This window comes from Alternaria incomplexa (genome assembly GCF_024043165.1).
Source record: "Alternaria incomplexa strain BMP 0042 chromosome Unknown scaffold_17, whole genome shotgun sequence".
NCBI classification, from domain to species: domain Eukaryota; kingdom Fungi; phylum Ascomycota; class Dothideomycetes; order Pleosporales; family Pleosporaceae; genus Alternaria; species Alternaria incomplexa.
Window position 1 is genome coordinate 606,818 of NW_026249866.1, and position 17,898 is coordinate 624,715.

The 17,898-nt window shown below is 54.4% G+C and overlaps 4 protein-coding genes across 4 annotated transcripts; 3 read left to right on the plus strand and 1 right to left on the minus strand.

Moving 5' to 3' along the window:
* Positions 1-3,349: 3,349 nt before the first annotated feature.
* On the minus strand, positions 3,350-4,508 carry J4E90_009844 (uncharacterized protein; the record flags this gene model as incomplete). Its single annotated transcript, XM_051439362.1, has 2 exons — positions 3,350-4,061; positions 4,108-4,508. The coding sequence occupies 2 exons, from the start codon at positions 4,506-4,508 to the stop codon at positions 3,350-3,352; spliced, it is 1,113 nt and encodes a 370-aa protein (XP_051286966.1).
* Positions 4,509-5,120: 612 nt separating this feature from the next.
* Positions 5,121-6,770, plus strand: J4E90_009845 (uncharacterized protein; the record flags this gene model as incomplete). Its single annotated transcript, XM_051439363.1, has 3 exons — positions 5,121-5,126; positions 5,169-6,692; positions 6,744-6,770. 3 exons carry the CDS (start codon positions 5,121-5,123, stop codon positions 6,768-6,770), a joined length of 1,557 nt encoding a protein of 518 aa, XP_051286967.1.
* Positions 6,771-7,570: 800 nt separating this feature from the next.
* On the plus strand, positions 7,571-9,378 carry J4E90_009846 (uncharacterized protein; the record flags this gene model as incomplete). The annotated part of the gene is made up of 2 exons (XM_051439364.1): positions 7,571-7,576; positions 7,855-9,378. 2 exons carry the CDS (start codon positions 7,571-7,573, stop codon positions 9,376-9,378), a joined length of 1,530 nt encoding a protein of 509 aa, XP_051286968.1.
* Positions 9,379-15,011: 5,633 nt separating this feature from the next.
* On the plus strand, positions 15,012-17,431 carry J4E90_009847 (uncharacterized protein; the record flags this gene model as incomplete). The annotated part of the gene is made up of 6 exons (XM_051439365.1): positions 15,012-15,094; positions 15,271-16,465; positions 16,515-16,775; positions 16,828-16,957; positions 17,007-17,281; positions 17,369-17,431. 6 exons carry the CDS (start codon positions 15,012-15,014, stop codon positions 17,429-17,431), a joined length of 2,007 nt encoding a protein of 668 aa, XP_051286969.1.
* Positions 17,432-17,898: the final 467 nt, after the last annotated feature.

The following is a 17,898-nucleotide window of genomic DNA, read 5'->3' on the forward strand; positions in this document are numbered from 1 at the left end:
CTCTGGTGCTGCAACTGCTCAGGCTTGCTCCCCCCCCCCCCCCCCCGTTCGAGGACGACCACGAGGCTTCTTAGGCTGCTGCTCTGTAGCCGGCGGCGAGACCTTGGCTACTTTGGTGGCGGGGCCTGCCTCATCGTCTCCAGAACGAGGTCGCTTCAGCTGAGGCTGTTGAAGATACATGTGTCAAAGAATGGTTATGAATGAGAGTAGAAATGGGGTGATGACACCAAGATGATGGCCTGAGTGCACCGAAGGATAAAACGAATGTCGATAGTTGTTCAGGATGCATGTGTCGAAGAATGAGGATGAATGAGGTACAGATGCCGTAAAAATACTAAGAAACAATCAGTAAGACGTAGCGAATCTCTAGAGTAAGAGACATACCGTGGTAACGATGATGCCGAAAATGCACCGGAAAAATCGGACATCCTCGATGGCGTTGTCGCCGAGCAGAGCGTGGTTGCACTGCGAGTATCTGAATCTCTCTAGGGTAGTGTTGCCAATGGAGGGGATGAATGAGGTAGGGATGTCGTAAGAATACTAAGAAACAGTTAGCATGGCACAGAGAAGTTGTAGGGTCGGATGCATACCGTTGTAGCAATGTTTCCGATAAGAGCGATGCTGCATTGTGGATACATGACCCTCGAGGGTAGTGTTACTGATTATGGATTGGTCTCGTAGTTGCGTGAGGCCGTGGTGTACTTGTAGTAGATTTGGATCGTGGCAGGACAAGAGCCGGCGGGAGAACAATGGCGATATGGATAGACTAGATAGGAACGTGCGAGATATGGCAGTATGAATGTTGTAATGATACCAAGGAACAGTCCGCTAACGTTTCGGGAAAACGACGAATCGGCTCGTTTGTCCTCGGATTGTGGAGTGATCGCAGAATCATGTGTCGGTTGGCTTGAGCATTATAGGCTGTCGCGCGGGTTAGTATGACATGGAGAAGTTCTGGCATCAGATACATACTGTCGTAGCGATGTCGCCAATGATATACTGGTACGAGACCAACGCGCTTGTCCGACTGCGAAGAGGCACAGTGGTTGCACTTGACCTTGGCGTAGCAGCGCTTGCCTTGGTAGTTTTCCTTGGTATGGCTATACTTGCCACAACGAAGACAGAAGAGGTCGCTGCCCCAGCCCCAATCTTGCGTCTGGCCAAGCGACTCGAGGCAGAGTCCGCTTTGTACTTGCTGTACTTCTGGGGCTTGCTGAATACGATGAGGCTGTGCTGTGCGTGTTCTCATCCGTAACGATGGAGTGATGAAGATGTGGTGACGATATGATAAGGATACCGATAGAGTGTTGAGATATCGATAGTGGGTATGGATGAGAGTTGGAAGCGATATATGATGATAGAATTGAGGATGGTTGAGAACGAAGAAGAATGTGTCATACCCCAAAAGAGTGGTGTGGAAGAGATGTGATAGAGGAAGCATGGAGGAAGAATGGGAGCAGGTAAATAAACAAACAAAGAACAAAACGGAATATGTGAGGAGCGAACTTGCAGCGTGCCTGACATGTGCTACAGAGACACACGTATGCACGAGAAGCAGCACATGGCCATCGATCGTCAGTAACGACTCAAACCAGCAATCCGCTGCGCAGGCGCCACGGGACAGAAATTCCTCACCAACACACTCAGAAATAAGTTCACGATACCTAAAGTCAAGATCTGAGTCGTAAAATCATCAATTGAACATGAACGAAAGCACCAGTCTCTCACTCAATCCCTTTTCAAGCCTCTCCTAATCCCCCAAAACTCTCAATCCCCATCTCCCCAGTTCACATTCTTACAACACCTTGAAGCAAACATAGCTCAAGAACTTATCATTCAAATCGCCCTTGTCCGTACTCCTCAGATCCGCATTACCGGGCCAGCTCAAGCTGAGGAAATCTGATTCAACGCCAGGAGTCTTGCGGCAGGAGTTGTTGCTATTAACAAACATGTTAGCTAGAGTCGCGAACAGACGAGGTATCGAAACATACGTGAAGAACTCGCACAAGAACCCCGGATCCGGCCCGATGGATGATTCCCTACCAGACAGTTGTGCGCAGTCGATATCTGAACCGCCTGGTTTGGTGAAGTGGTGCGAACATGCGCCGTTCCAGTTGATGTCGTCGCAGACGTAGACGCCGGCCAGATCTTCAGGCACAGGAGACACGGAAGCTGATGGCGCGACTGGTAAGGGCGTGGACAACGTCGCTGTTACGGTGACCATGGTGGTCGTCATGACGATATCTGATGCTCTAGGAACAGGAGTCGGAGCCGGGGCGGGCGCAGCGGAAGAGCTCTCGGCATCGCCTCCAGCGCCTAATAAGTCTCCCAGGCCGCCCAGAGGACCGCCTCCGCCCAGAACATCGCCTCCACCTAAAATATTGTTGAGGGGGAGGCCTTGTCGCTTTGCAGCTGGATGTGCAGATTCTGGGACGTATTCTGAGGGGATGAAAGGACGACCAGGGCTCGGGGGCAGACTTGCGGCGAGGGTGGTGCCGGTTATGAGAAGGGTGGTGAGAATGGATGTATACATGATGAGGGATTTGCTACTGTTAAAGTAGAGAGTTTGGTAGGACTGAAATTTGAATAGGACGCGCGTTGTCTACAGAAACTATAGAGATTTCCGGTCTACTTGTACTTCTCGTGAGTTGTACGTCTCGTGGAGGTGAGAGCATCTTTCTTCCCAAAGCAATATGAGACGGCAATTTCTTTTTCTGTGTATCAACTGTCACGACACTTGCTCTCTACCGGCTCCGTGAGACTCGGCGGGTAGAGTTGTGTAACAAAATGCCCGGTTGCACTGATCACCTGCAGTACGCGACCAGGCTGCACGTAGGCTGCGTGCATCCCTTCGAGGACTTCTGCGGAAACGTAGTCTTCAAAAGTGCGGGTGGTGACTGGGAGGCGCTCGATTATGTGCGCATGAGAGATGCATGTCGACTGAAACGCAACGGCAGTGCTGATTCGAGTCGAGTACAGTTGAGCACTTGAGTGCGCATTGTTGGCGAGATCCCGTTTCTGGCACTGGCCCGCTGCGTCGCGGCAACGTCTTTCGCAAGGTGCAACAGCCGGCGGATGAAACGATGGACTTGTAAACAGTCGACTTACTCTATTCTGATAGTAGACAATAATTGGGTACAAGAATACTGACAAGTCCCTCCCGAGTGGTGGTATCATATGCGCTCCAATAACACGACCAAACAAAGCGCTGTAACGCTAACAAGACGCCGCCGCAATGTACCATGCCCAAGCCATGGAGATTGTGTAGACACTCGATGCAGTGGGGGACGGGTATATGAACGAGAACGGGTAATCAAAGCGATCTAAGATATCCCTGAGAGCGAGAGTACTACGCCGCTGATCTCTCGGGTGGTTCTGGTCGGTCCGGCTCATAGTTTGTCTCGCCCAGTGACTCGGTAGGTCCAGAGATAGAAGGCGCTGACGGAGCAGCGGCACTTGGACCCCGAGACGCTGCTGCGTTCAGGCGCTGGTTCAGAGCCTCTAGAGCGAGAGCACGTCTCCTCTCCGCCTCAGCACGTGTGGCTCCTCCTCGACCGCCCCTGCTGTTGGGGTTCATGATGCTGGGTAAACCGCCTTCAGCCCGGGCGCTCGCCTGTTCGTTGCCTGCATCAATATCCTGATCTGAGAAGGGTATGCACACTTTGAGCGACACGAGTGTGTTGTAGATGCCGTCGGAGAGGGCGCCAACGGGGGTTTGTATGGGCTCTGGGAAGAAGTGGGCAAACGAGAAAGTGTCTGAGGCGTCACCGCGGATGACAGAGCCGTCGCCAGTTGCGGTAGACGACAGTGATGGGCTAATGCGGTAGAAGCGAAGGTAGATCCAGGCAGTGAAGAAGCCGAAGTATGCCAGGAACATGGCCGTCTCAGTACCCAGTATGATGCCGGAAATTGTGTTGGTGAGGAGGAAGATGGCAGGGAAGTGCTTGACGCGCATGCGGATGAGGCCCTTTGCGATGGCAACGGTGTGTTCGGGGACGAGCTGCTTGAAGGAGACGAGAAAGCCGGCTTGGATGGCAATGCCGCCAGAGATGGTCGTGCGCCTATGCTTGGTCAGTACAGTGCATGGGACGAAGGCCGAGTACGCACATCAGAGAGGTCTTGCCCATGACCAGGTAGCCGACGATGTAGAGCAGATAGGCGAGCATGTTGGGTATCATGGCCACGAAGAGCATGAACTTGGTGAACTCGTGAGACCCCCACGCTCTTTCCAGGTAGCGTCCGCCATAGAAGACGGTGAGTCCGGTGGTGATGAGGCCGAGGAGGTTCTGCTCCACCACCGTCGCCAGCGCGAAGACCCAAGGATACCACGGCACCGAATAGCGGGGGACGATGGTCAGCCACGGGACGCCGTTTCCCACGCCGATGATTGGCTTCTCGATCTTTTCTACCAGGTTGGCGTTGGGTCGCAGTGCGAAATTTACCAGCGTAAAGAATACGACGGCCGCCAGCACGCCCCGAGTGAGCGGGGGCAGGTTGATGCGCGCCATGGTGGGGAGAATGCGGCGTCTGGAGGCGGGAGGTGAGGCAGTCGGGCGTCCTTCACGTATCGGCCCGGGCAGGTCCAGACGGGCGGTGGATGTATCGAAGGTGAATTGCGCATGCAGGCGTGGGAGCGTCTGCATGTGTTGACGGCAGGGATCACGAACGACGCTCGGACGGAGATCCTGTGGGGACTAGCGGCCGCCAGAGTGCTGAGTAGTTGCAGGTAGCCTTCGATCCTCCTACCAGCTCGACGACGACCACCACCACGAATCGCGCACCCAGCACGCCCCGCCTATCCCCGACCCTACGCACTCTGCTCCCCGGCGCATGCAGCGCGTACAGGATGCGCCATGGCGGAGACTCTCAGCAGCAACGCGATGAACTATCTCGGTACACGTCCCCAGCCCACGCCTCTGTTGGCCTGCATGACTGACGTCTAGGTGCAGTATGGCGATATCTTCAGGAGGCCGGATTCGGTAATGCCGCCCTGCAACTCTCGCGATGCTGGATCCGCGACCCCGACACGCTGCCCTTTGCGAAGAACATCGAGCAGCACGCCCTCATCAGGCTCGTGCAGGACGGGCTGTGCTTCGACCAGCTGCAGGCCGAGGCTTGCAATGTACGTCGCATCCACGCGCGCGGGAAGCTGGTACTGACGAGCGCAGACGGAGCCGCGCTACAAGTTCGGCAGCGACCACGGACGACCCTATTCGGCGCGCAATGGCAACCTCTTGACCCTCGACAAGGGCATTCCCGCACACGAACTCGCCGCCGAGGCCAACGGCGCTGTCCAAGAACCCCCGCCCAAGAAGACGCTCAAGCGCAAGAAGACGAAGCCCACGAATGGCGTCGAGCCGCGCCCCGAGCCCCATGTCAACGGCGACGCCATGGAAATCGAGCACAACGGCACGACGCGTGTGACCAACAGCGTGCGAGCCGAGTCGGAGCCCATGGTCTCGGAAGCCGAGTCGCCCTCGCTTGCTGATATCCCCATATCCACGCTCAGCATCGGCCAGGACGCTGAGATCCAGACCGAGGCCATCGCTGTGGCTGATCTCACTCCCGGCATCGTCTCCATCCCTCCCCCCTCAGACCCTGCCTGTCTTATCGAGCACACGCTATGGGGGCCTATAGACTCCCCTGTACTGCTCGCAGCCGGCAAATCCCTCCTCCAAGTTCACGTTGTGAGCAAAGACCCTGGCCATGAACCCCCCACCCAGCATTTCGACATACCCTTACCCGTCGACAACTTCGACGTTACCGCGCTGTGCTGGCATTCCGACAACGAACTCACCGTCTCTGTGCGCGAACAGCGATCCAACGAAGTCGGCGAGAAGATGATGATGGACAAGCTCATCAAGCTGACCGAAGGCGGCCAGGCCTCGCAGGTCATCTCCTCCACTGCCGGCCTCATCAACACGCTTCGCTGGAACCCCGAACGAAACCTGCTGCTCTCGATATCAACAGACGGCGAGAAGGGCTCCATCAAGGTGTGGAAGAACGATAGCGACTCTATACCCGCATGGACCGAATTCACCGACACGGCCATATTCGACGCCCACTGGATAAGCGACTCTGCTTTTGTCGTTTGTGGTATCAAACTTTTCAAGATCTACCAAGTCAACGACTCCTTGACCACCCAGCAAACCTTGGACACTTCAGTTACATGGGAGACAGTCAAATATGACGCCGCGTCTAGGATCATCGCCGTGCTGGGCATCGAAGACAGGAAGTACTATCTTGGCATCCTCCACCCCAACGACTCGATACAACTACAGGTGCACGAATATCCTGATGAGTACCCCACCGATCTCAGCTTCCGTGTAAAATCAAAGACCAGCCACCTCACGAACGGTTCTTCACTGCCCTCTGTCCTGCTTGCAACGAGCTCCATGGCTGGTGCAACGCGCATCTGGGACGCAAACGAACCTTTAAAATGCGTCAAATACCTACCTACCACGGACGGTACGCAGGCCTTTAAGATTGCTTTCTCTCCAGACGGGTCGCTCTTAGCTGCTGCAGGCCCCGATGCCGTCACTGTTTGGGATGTAGAAAAGAGAGATGTTCCAATAGCCTCGTGGCGCGCCAGTGAAACTCCCAGTGACAAATGGAACCCCGGCATAGACGGAGAGTACAGTCTTGGTTGGGATCCAGATAGTTCCAGATTGTCTATTGCTCTTGGAAATCAGGTATGCAGTATGCGCACAGGACAGAATGTTCAATTACTTACACTACTACAGATTGCTATCATCACGGTTCCGCGGTAGTACCAGGGATCGTCCTTGAGACAAACTCAACTGCAGCTCTTTGGCAACTATCGCGCAGCTTATCGCAGAGAGGTCTATGGGCCTCACATAGTCACAGCTGTATTGCATAGGAAAAGGAGAAAGTACACCGAGCCGAATGCGCAAGTCTTTGCGGGGACATTCCGCGGATGCAAAGTCACGAGCGCGTTGCGGGACGCATGTGGAGTCCGGGGTGGCGCCCCCGACAGATGCGGAGTCCGTCGCGCTCTGATAGGCTAGGCCTTGGGGTCAGGCTGTTTACCGTGTGTTGAACCCGGCTGTTTAACCTGGTCCACATCTTGACGTCTCGCTAACAGACTAACGTTGGGCCTATTGCTTCGGCAATTGTATCAAAGGCCAACCGTGACGATGATGAGGGGCGTAGGTGGCCGTACTTATCACGGTTCGCTGTCGCCGTTTTGCGGCCGACATCTTCCGGATCCTTTCTCTGTCCTATTGTATACTACCTACGCTGGCCAGTGTAGCATCTGAATAGACCACATAATTTGGATACACGTCGCGCGACTACTCTTGCTGTGCAGCTCACTCTTCCTTGACGATGTCAGCGATACCTAATCTCCCCACCGATGCGCCCGGTATTCACATCAACGGCGACATGAATGGCGTCGCAGCGAAGCCGTCTTTCAAGCTCAACGATGCGCCAGTAGAAAACTTGCGACGTCTGAAAGTTGTCGTTATTGGTGCTGGATACTCAGGCATCTATTGTGGCATTCGTATACCAGAGAGACTGAGAAATGTTGATCTTGTCATCTACGAGAAGAATGCAGGTGTTGGAGGGACCTGGTATGAGAACAGGTATGCGATCCTTAGCCGACGAAGCAAGTCTCACCGCGAGTTGCAGCTATAGCACCGCTCTGAGCAGATACCGGTGTGAGCCATATGATGTGTTCAACAGTCTACATTCCTTATTGTTTCGCAATGCACCCACTGACCCGATCGCAGATATCTCGGTTGCGCATGCGACGTACCATGTAAGCAAGCTCAAGCTTACCCCTACGACTATGTCTAATTATTCCCAGCACACTCGTATCAGTACACGTTCCAGCCGAACCCGAACTGGTCGTCGCTCTACGCTCCGGCTGCAGAGATTCAATCTTACCTTCAAGACGTAGCGCACAAATACTCTGCGGACCGCTTCATCAAGCTACGCCATGAGATTCAAGCATGCCACTGGGATGACAAGACTGCGAAGTGGAACATTACGGTGAAAAATCTCGCCACAGGAGAAGTGGTACAAGACAAGGCAGACGTGCTCATTTCAGGGAGAGGCAATCTGAACACACCGTCTTGGCCTGAGATAGAGGGCTTTGAGACGTTCAAAGGCGAGGTCATGCATTCGGCAACCTGGAACCAAGTCTACGACTTCGAGAACAAGCGAGTAGGTGTCATCGGTTCCGGCTCTTCCTCTATCCAGATCGTCCCCTCGCTGCAACGTCTACCGGGTACTCATATCAGTACCTTTGTGCGTAGTAAGACATGGATATCGCCTCCCTTCGGCCAACAGCTATGGGACAAATACGGCTTCAATGGTTCAACGATTCCCCAAGAGCTTCGCGACCGTTTCGCAAGCGATCCAGAATACTACCACAAATTCAGGCTTTCGGTTGAGGAAGACGGAAACGGTATCCACGCTGTAACCATGAAAGGTACCGAATTACAAAAGGGCGCAAAGGACATGTTCCATGAGCACATGAAGGAGAGGCTAAAGACCAAGCCTGAGATCTTCGAAGCACTCTTACCCTCCTTCTCGCCCGGATGCCGTCGCTTGACGCCCGGTCCAGGCTATCTCGAAGCCCTAACGCAGCCCAACGTCGATTTCATCACATCACCCATAACACGCATTTCCGCATCCGCAATCCACACCGCCGACGGCAGGACGCACGAAATCGACGCTCTCGTCTGCGCCACCGGCTTCAAAGCCTCAGCCCCACCGCCCTTCCCCCTAACCGGCAGCAACGGCCTATCCCTCACCAAAAAGTGGGAAGACCGCGCCGTAAACTACCTCTCCCACTCCGTCTCCGGCTTCCCCAACCTCTTCACCATGCTCGGTCCCAACGCGGCCATCGGCTCCGGCAGCCTAACCTGCATGATCGAAACGGTAGGCGACTACATCATCAAAGCGATCCGCAAGATCCAAAAAGAAAACATCGCAGCCATGGTCGTGAAAGAAGCGCGTGAAAAGGACTTTATCGAGTACGTCGACGCTTACTTCCAGGGCACGGTCTTCGCCGACGAATGCAGGAGTTGGTATAAGAATAAGGGGACGGGTGAGGTTGTGGGGCTCTGGCCTGGAAGTACGCTGCACTGTGTTGAGGCGATGAGGAGTCCGAGGTGGGAAGACTTTGAGTATCTTTATCTTGATGAGCTGGAGGGAGGCAGTGATGGTACGGAGTTACACGGTGTGGGCACGAAGGCAAACAGGCTGGCTTGGTTGGGCAATGGCTGGAGTAGTAAGCAGATGGAGGGGAAGGACTGGGCGTGGTATTTGTATCCCGAATTCGTGGATAAGCCTGTTAGTCCGCTGCCGGAGAAGAAGGGAGCGTACGGGGTTAGGCCGTTTTCTTATTGAGGGAAGGTGCAGAGAGATGATGGTTCCTTGACAAAGGCGAGCCAGTCGACACTTGCAAATTTGATCAACATCGAGGCTGATCTTTTCTACGATGGAGTATCGCGGCAGGCGGCCCCGCAATGCACATAAACCGCCATATTCTTGGCATAGATATCTTTCACTCTGACAAGACTAGCTACTCACTGAGTCCAGTTCTTTGCGCTGCATTCGTGTTCAAGGGCGCAGTAAACTACAAGATCATCTTCTCTCCCTTTCACTCATACTATTTATACTGCCGACCCTTGCGAATTGACTAGTCTTGAAGCATAGCTTCTGAGGTTCGCACAAGGCTGAGAACGCCTCGTGCTTTGCCAAGGATATGTGGCTGGAGGGGAAGATACACGTTGGTTGTGTCATTGGGCAAATTGCAAGTCTTGACGTCGAAAGGATCGTCTGCGGCCTACTCAGTGCATCTGTTGGGTGGACGATGCTTGTAACCAGGCTGTGGGCGAAGACGGACAAGATATATTTTAGCTGCCGAAGGTTCTCGGAAGATTCGGCCTCTCTTGCACTATTTGATTTCCTTTAACATTATGATTGATTGTAGACGAGCTGCTATTATGCTGCCGGCAATTTCTTCATACGTTTGGCTCGCATGCCTTCTCACAATCATTACAAATACCTCCGCGCAATCAGACAGCGACAGGTGCGAAGGCAACACCACCACCTACCACGACTTCAACCTTACCGTACCTTTCCAAAACCTCTGTGGGAAAGACATCGGCGCCAAGGTCGACTTCCTCGATCCCACCTTCGAGGAAACCTGGTCTGATTGTATGGGCCGCTGCGTCAAGAAAGAGCCGCTGTGCTACGGTTTCGATTTTCGACCTCTCGGCGCAACAGAGTTCGAGAATTGTTGGCTCATGAACGCTACGTTCGATGCGGCGACGGCTGTTTATCCCGGGTTTGTGATCGATGCAGCGATGTTGGCGCCGGATCTGGTGGAGGGTTTGGATAAGGACTGTGAGACACTGGGGTTACGAGAGTGCTTTTTGAAGAATGGGAGGTTAGGGAAGGCGACGGGTATGTTTCCATAATCCCCATAAGCAACAGAACAATCGCTAACAATCGACATGGACAGCTTCCTCGACTTCCCCAACCTCGACGCCGTCAAATACCTCCACCAACACAGACGCAGCTTCCACCAACTCAAAAAGCCTGTCCAACGGCGCAAAGGGAGGAATCGCAGCCGGCATCGTGGCTTTGGCGGTATTAGTAGCCCTGATTATCGCCTTTGTATGTATCAGGCGACGCAAACAAAGAGCGCGGGGGTATAGCTCCGATGAAAGCGCAGCTGAAGTCTCGGCTCACCATCAGATTGTGGAGATGCTGGCCCACAAAGGATCGTACAGCACAGCAGAACTTCCCTGCCAAGAGACCGCACAAGAACTTGAAGGTACCGAAGGTGCCAAAGTACCCATACCGACAAGCGAACTCGAGGGAAGTTCACCAAAGAAACCAGAAACCAGGTTTGAAGAAGTGGTGGTGGTGGACGCTAGAACACATAGACCCTGCCCTTGCCCGCCGGCAACCTGGATTTGAGAAATGGCATGTGCAAACCTCCCTCTTTCCCCATTTAACCACCACGTGCCGTGACATCTCTCCGCCGCCTAAACACCACCAACAAGTGAGACACCCGCAATCTAAAACCCATCCTACCCTGCACAACGCGGACAACCCTTACCTAGGCTGTGCAAACAAGAACAAGGCTGCGCACAGCCGCCCTTATCCACACATGCAGCCCAGGCCCCCAAACAACAAAACAGCCGCCGCCCTAGCGCAACAAATGGATCACCGTATCCGCGCACTCATTACTGGACTGGTTTGCTTACTCCTACCCTTGCGCCCCACGTTACGCCGTCCCAATAGTGGGAAGCTGCACAATCATGACAAGGCATCTGGCTTAATTGCCCGTACGACGGTAAGCAACAAAGCGTGTGTCTGGGAGTTGGAAGGATTCGGGGTTTGGGTTGCTGCAGTGCGTGAGGCGGAGTGCGGCGTGCCTTGGAGGATGCTGCGGCTGAGCTGGAAGCCTGATCGGCTTATACGATGGGGTTGTCTTTGTTCATAGGTGGCCCTTGAGGCTGGAGAGGTTTGTTTCGTTTCCTGATCTTTTTCTCTCTTTTTCGCCTTTTGCCCGTTGGATTTGTGGTTGAAGTGCAGCCTTGGGTTTAGCTTGATATACCTGGGTACTGTAAAGATGCTGCCTTTTATCCGGAGCTTCACGACCACCGCATTTGACGACGATTTACCGCGATGTATTCCTTGGACTCAAGGATGTGAGAAACTCGGCGCGAGTACCTCAGAGACGGACGGGACAAGTACCGCACAAACGGAGGGAATTGGTTTCGCTCTGACAAGGACGCCGGGTGGATGGGGGATTTCTCCATCCGATGGCATTTCGGACATACAGCCATCACCTACCTTTGATGGCTTTGGCTCTAGCATCACACAACTTGCCGAACCTAGCACCCAGCTCACCTTCACGAGCTTAGGATTGCAAACGCCCTCAATCATAAGAACATCAATATCAACGTCGCAAAGCCAGACTGCCTCACCCAGCCAACTAACATCCGTAACGACGGAAGATCCAAGTCAGGCAACGGTCGCAACCCTGGCCGGAGTAGCAGCTGGCGACGAGACGAAGGGATTAAGCGCTGGCGCAGTAACGGGTATCGCCATCGGAACGTTCATCATTGGCGCAGCAATCGCATTCGCCGCCGCATTCTTCCTCTTCAGGCAGCGGAATAAACACAAGAATGCAAACGTCAGTAGCAAAGATTACCCAAGCTATGGCGACTCCGCGCCCGATCTGGGAATGATGCAACATAAAGGTGTCGGCAGTCTAGGAGGGCGGCACAGCCCATATGTACAGGTATCGCAAACACCTATGCCACCGACGCCCACTGCTGCATTATCTCCTCCGATGATAACGCCCGCGGTCGGGGCAAACGAATTGTCCAAGGATGTTACCTCTTTCCTACCACCTGCGGCAGATGACGATGAAGTGTGGAATGGCGTGTCGCACTTGTTCAGCATGATGCATGAGCATATCGAGAAGTTCTACCGCGACGTACATGCCTGTATCACTCCGAGTATGGAACCTTCAATCGCCAAGTTCGGCATCAAAGGTGTGGATATGGCGGAACTCTTGCAAGAATGTTCTAGTCCAACTGCAGCACTCAAGCATGCGCTCGTAGCATACGTACTGGGTATAACGGGGCCAAAGCAAAAAGGGGACAGGGAAGGCGCATTATTCCCAGAAGAGCTGGCGCATGTCGCAAATGGCGCCGACGTTGGATCAGGTAAACCTCCATCCCTACCCCTCGATCCGCGGAAGGCATTAAGCTCACACCCCATCCTAGATCCCGACTTCATAGCCGCCACCTCTCTCCACCGCCGCGTCTCCGTCTACCTCTACAGCACCATAACCGGGTACCCGAACCGGCGCAAATCCTGGATGGCGCAGTCAGAAACACGCGAAGCAGCCGAACATTTCTCGCTTACCTTCTTCCCTTGGGCGAATCCTACGTCTAGCGATCAGGACAGAGATGAGGATCTCGCGCGGATTATTACGGATGCGCTGACGGTGAGGATATGGTTGTTTGGGCAGTTGGATACGTATGAGTTTGAGTGGGAAGGGGTGGGAGAGAGGGGCATTGTGATTAATCCCGAGTTGGTGGAGAGGAAATGGAGGAGTGATAGTAGAGATGGGGGTGGGGATGGGGATGTGGTGGTACATGTAGTGGATGGCACTGTTGTTGCTATGTAGACTGATGAAGTCATTCCCATCTTTTCGCCATTGAGCTGCGAAGTCCCGTTTGAAGCGAGACACGGCTACTACGGCTTCGATTCTGGCCAGAGTTGAAACCAATCTCCGGGCATGCAGGCCGTTTGTTAATCCCAATGTGAAAGCATTGAGTTGGCTCATTTGAGGCGGCACAGTAAACTCATCGAGCCCGGGAGATATTTAAATTTGGCTATTGCTCTCCTGCGGGGCCCCGCAATGATAATGCTCCAACTAACACGTCTCTGTAAGTCGTTATTGGTCGGCATCTGCTTCAGCGTGCCCAGACCTGCCAACAGCAGCCAATACGGCATGCCGGTAGCTATGACGACGGCTGTTTGAATGCCAAGATGTGTATGGATGGTCGCATCGCGATCACTGTGTTGATCGCACATTAGACGCTACCGTAAACTACACTGCACATTTAAGCATGTGCACGAAGACATGCGCGTAAAGGCGCTCTCTCACAGGGCGTTCGCATGGGCTGTCAACCGAGGACGGAACATATTACCCTCTCGCACGGTGAAAGCTTAGCGCGAACTGCACAAAACACCACTCACAACAGCTAGCTCTTGTAAGTAATTCAGCACGCCATGCAAAAGTGTCCACTGTAAAGGACAACTAGCACAGACAAGCGGGAACAGATATGGCGACCAGCCCAACGGTAACAATTGCCGGTGCCTCGGATGGGTCCTGCGTCCCTCTTCCCCACGCCCGAAAGCTGATGCTTGCAAACATCGCGTGGTCAGGCCCATTCTTTGCAAAGGAACATGCGATCAGCTCCACAATCTGCCAGATATGTGGAACTTGTACTCTTGACAGTCTGGTCACAATGGGGTGCTTGGGGCTTGTGTGGTGTCATACCAAGAGCTTTGTAGGAGGGTTCGGCACCTTTGTAGCCGAGCTTGTAGCTTACGGGAGAGCTCCTGCTCTTCGACACTGCCCAGGTGATGACAGTTTTGCAAGTCATTATAGGCCGACTGCGCCGCCTGAATTCGGGCTATTGCGTACGGCCGGGAGATATTGTGCGGTCGCGAAGTTGCGAGCCGGCTGCCTGCCGAAGCTGTTTTCCTCAGGGTCGAGCATGGATATCTAGGTACATGGTGATGGTGAATAAGTGCCCGCCCTGATGAGCCAACATATCGCTGCGCGCGTTTACAGCATGTGAAGCAGGGCAAATTGGATGTCGCCAATTATTGGCAGTCAAGCAGATTGACGGCGGATCGGCACAGCAGTACAGTCTGACTGGCGTGGTGTGCTAGTGATCCGGAGAAACGGAGGGCATCACAGGATGCTATCCGTATTGGATCATGGTGCCGCCCACGGAATGCGTGTGGGCCCAGACAGAAGCCAGCAATAAGCTGTTCGTCATATTCCAGTCCCCGCAGCGAAGGTACGCGAGGGGTAAGGCGACATCACCAACGCCCTACTAGAGTCGCAGCTCATAAGAGTGCCGTTCGCCCATCTCGTGCTCTGCATTACAAACTCCCTCTCCCAACCGCGTCGCCTCAATCTCGAACCTTGAACAGCCACGCGAAGCTCCACTTAAGCAGCTGTTTCCCGAACATTCACCAACTTCACTCCGGCCCCTGCGGCAATCAAGCGTACCGCCGACCCCTTTACCCGGAATTGAGACATATAACTGTTCTGGACAATCCGTCCGTCTCTGACCTGCGATCCTGCCAGACTACGCTTCTACGCTGGTGAAGCTGCTGAACTGTCCCTCGACGCGAAATTGCAGCGCGCCGAAGCCGAGCTCCTTTGCCCCGCCAGCCAGGCTAAATAATCCACATCGACCAGCCCAGACATGTCTGAAGGAGACGTCAAGCCGCCCGTCGTGGCCGAAGCCCACCAGGTGGACACATTCCACGTTCCCAAGGCGTTTTACGAGTGAGTCTCTCTGTTTGTTTGGTCATTACATCATGCACCAAGACAATGACAGCTGCGGCGTCATCCAAGCTCCAGAGCTCGCGGGTGGGCGGGGTGACCCCGCGCCGCCGAGCGTTTGGCCGACAACCAGATCGCGATCGCATCCAGACGAGAGCACGCAGCTAACGCGCGCACAGCAAGCACCCGCACTCGAAACCGCATCTTGAGAACCTCGAAGAGTACCAGAAGCTGTACAAGGAGTCCATCACAGACCCGAAAGCTTTTTGGGGCCGACTCGCGCGCGAACTGCTCACGTGGGAGCGCGATTTCCAGACTGTGTCCTCGGGTAGCTTCGAACACGGCGATGTCGCGTGGTTCGCGGAGGGCAGACTGAATGCCAGCTACAACTGTGTCGACCGTCATGCCTTCAAGGACCCCAACAAGCCTGCCATCATCTACGAGGCCGACGACGCGGGCGATGGCCGCATCATCACATATGGAGAACTCCTCCGCCAGGTCTCGAAGCTGGCCTACACACTGAAGGAGATGGGTGTGAGGAAGGGCGACACCGTTGCCCTGTACCTGCCTATGATTCCAGAGGCCGTCATCTCCTTCTTGGCCTGCACACGTATCGGTGCCGTCCACTCCGTTGTCTTCGCGGGCTTCTCGTCTGATTCGCTACGCGACCGTATCATCGACGCAGAGTGCAAGGTCGTCATCACCACCGACGAGGGCAAGCGTGGCGGCAAGACCATCAGCACAAAGAAGATCGTCGACGACGCTCTCAAGCAATGTCCCGGCATCAGCCACTGCCTGGTCTACAAGCGCACCGGCGCCGAGGTTCCCTGGACCAAGGGTCGCGACTGGTGGTGGCACGAGGAGGTGGAGAAGTACCCCAACTACATTGCGCCAGAGTCGATGAACTCGGAAGACCCTCTTTTCTTGCTCTACACCTCAGGGTCCACCGGCAAGCCCAAGGGTGTCATGCACACAACCGCAGGCTACCTCCTTGGCGCAGCAGCAACCGGAAAGTACGTCTTCGACATCCACGACAACGACGTCTTCTTCTGCGGTGGTGATGTGGGTTGGATCACAGGTCACACCTACGTCGTGTACGCCCCTCTACTGCTTGGTGTAGCTACCGTCGTCTTCGAAGGCACACCCGCCTACCCCAACTTCTCGCGCTACTGGGACATTGTCGACAAGTACAACGTCAGCCAGTTCTACGTCGCCCCCACTGCGCTGCGGCTGCTCAAGCGTGCGGGTGACGAGCACGTCAAGCACAAGATGAAGAACCTCAGGATTCTCGGATCTGTTGGTGAGCCAATTGCCGCCGAAGTGTGGAAGTGGTACTTTGAGATTGTCGGAAAGGAGGAAGCACACGTTGTTGATGTGAGTTGCGGCTGAGTACATTCATAGACATTATTGTTGACTGAGACAGACTTACTGGCAAACTGAGACTGGCTCCCACGTCATCTCACCTATGGGAGGCATCACACCCACGAAGCCCGGATCCGCATCTTTGCCATTCTTCGGTATCGAGCCTGCGATCATCGACCCCGTGTCTGGCGAGGAGATTCACGGCAACGATGTCGAGGGTGTACTGGCCTTCAAACAGCCGTGGCCCAGCATGGCCCGCACAGTTTGGGGAGCACACAAGCGATACATGGACACATACCTGAACGTATACAAGGGCTACTACGTGAGTTTGGGCAAGCTGATTACTTAGATGCAAATTCTAATAATATCTGCAGTTCACTGGAGATGGTGCCGGACGTGACCACGAGGGCTATTACTGGATCCGCGGACGCGTTGATGATGTTGTCAACGTCTCGGGTCACAGGCTGTCTACCGCTGAGATCGAAGCCGCGCTTATTGAGCACCGTACGTTATGTCCGAAAGTCCGATATGCAAGTTGCTGACGGTTGCGCAGACCAAGTGGCTGAGGCCGCCGTGGTGGGTATCAATGACGAACTGACGGGCCAAGCTGTCAACGCTTTTGTAGCGCTGAAAGACGGCACAGAGTCAAGTGACCAGGTGAAGAAGGACTTGGTGATGCAAGTGCGCAAGTCGATTGGACCGTTTGCGGCACCGAAGGCCATTTTTGTGGTGCCAGATCTGCCAAAGACGCGATCCGGCAAGATCATGCGCCGTATCATGCGCAAGATCTTGGCGGGAGAAGAGGACCAGTTGGGCGACATCACAACAGTAAGTCTGAGTTTTGCCAATATTCTTCTCTTGTTGACGGCGATGACGCGTACTTGGTGGGATGATGTTTACTAACGCCTCCGACAGCTTTCGGATCCGTCGGTAGTCGACAAGATCATCGATATTGTGCACCAGTCTAAGAAGAAATAAACGGCTCGACTTGGCTCGGGTGGGCTTGGTTGCTATGGGAGGGAAGCATACGAAGCTCTGCTAGTGTGGTGGGGAGGAATTCCGTCGCGCTTGGAGGGAACAAGCGCCGAGCAATGGCAGTCCTATAGTGAGACGCAGGCAGTATGCGCGCTGAGGCATGACCATGCTGTGTTTGTTTGGGCGGCCGCCGTGCGCGCCTCTATGTTTAGTACGGATATAGTACGAATATGCAGCTGCTAGGTTCACATTGAGTGTAATTTTTGTGCATCCGGGTGTTCCTGCGTGGAGCAACACGACAACAAACGCGCGAATAGCGGCGCAACGGCGTATACAGATACGAAGCTGAGCAGTCTATTGCGCAGAGGTGCAGCCAGGGTGGATAGTTTCATTCGTGTCGCGCCCAGACCCCTTCGCTGTCCGCTTGCCGGCCGCCAAGACGGTGGCTGGCCCTTCTGCACAGCCCCCCT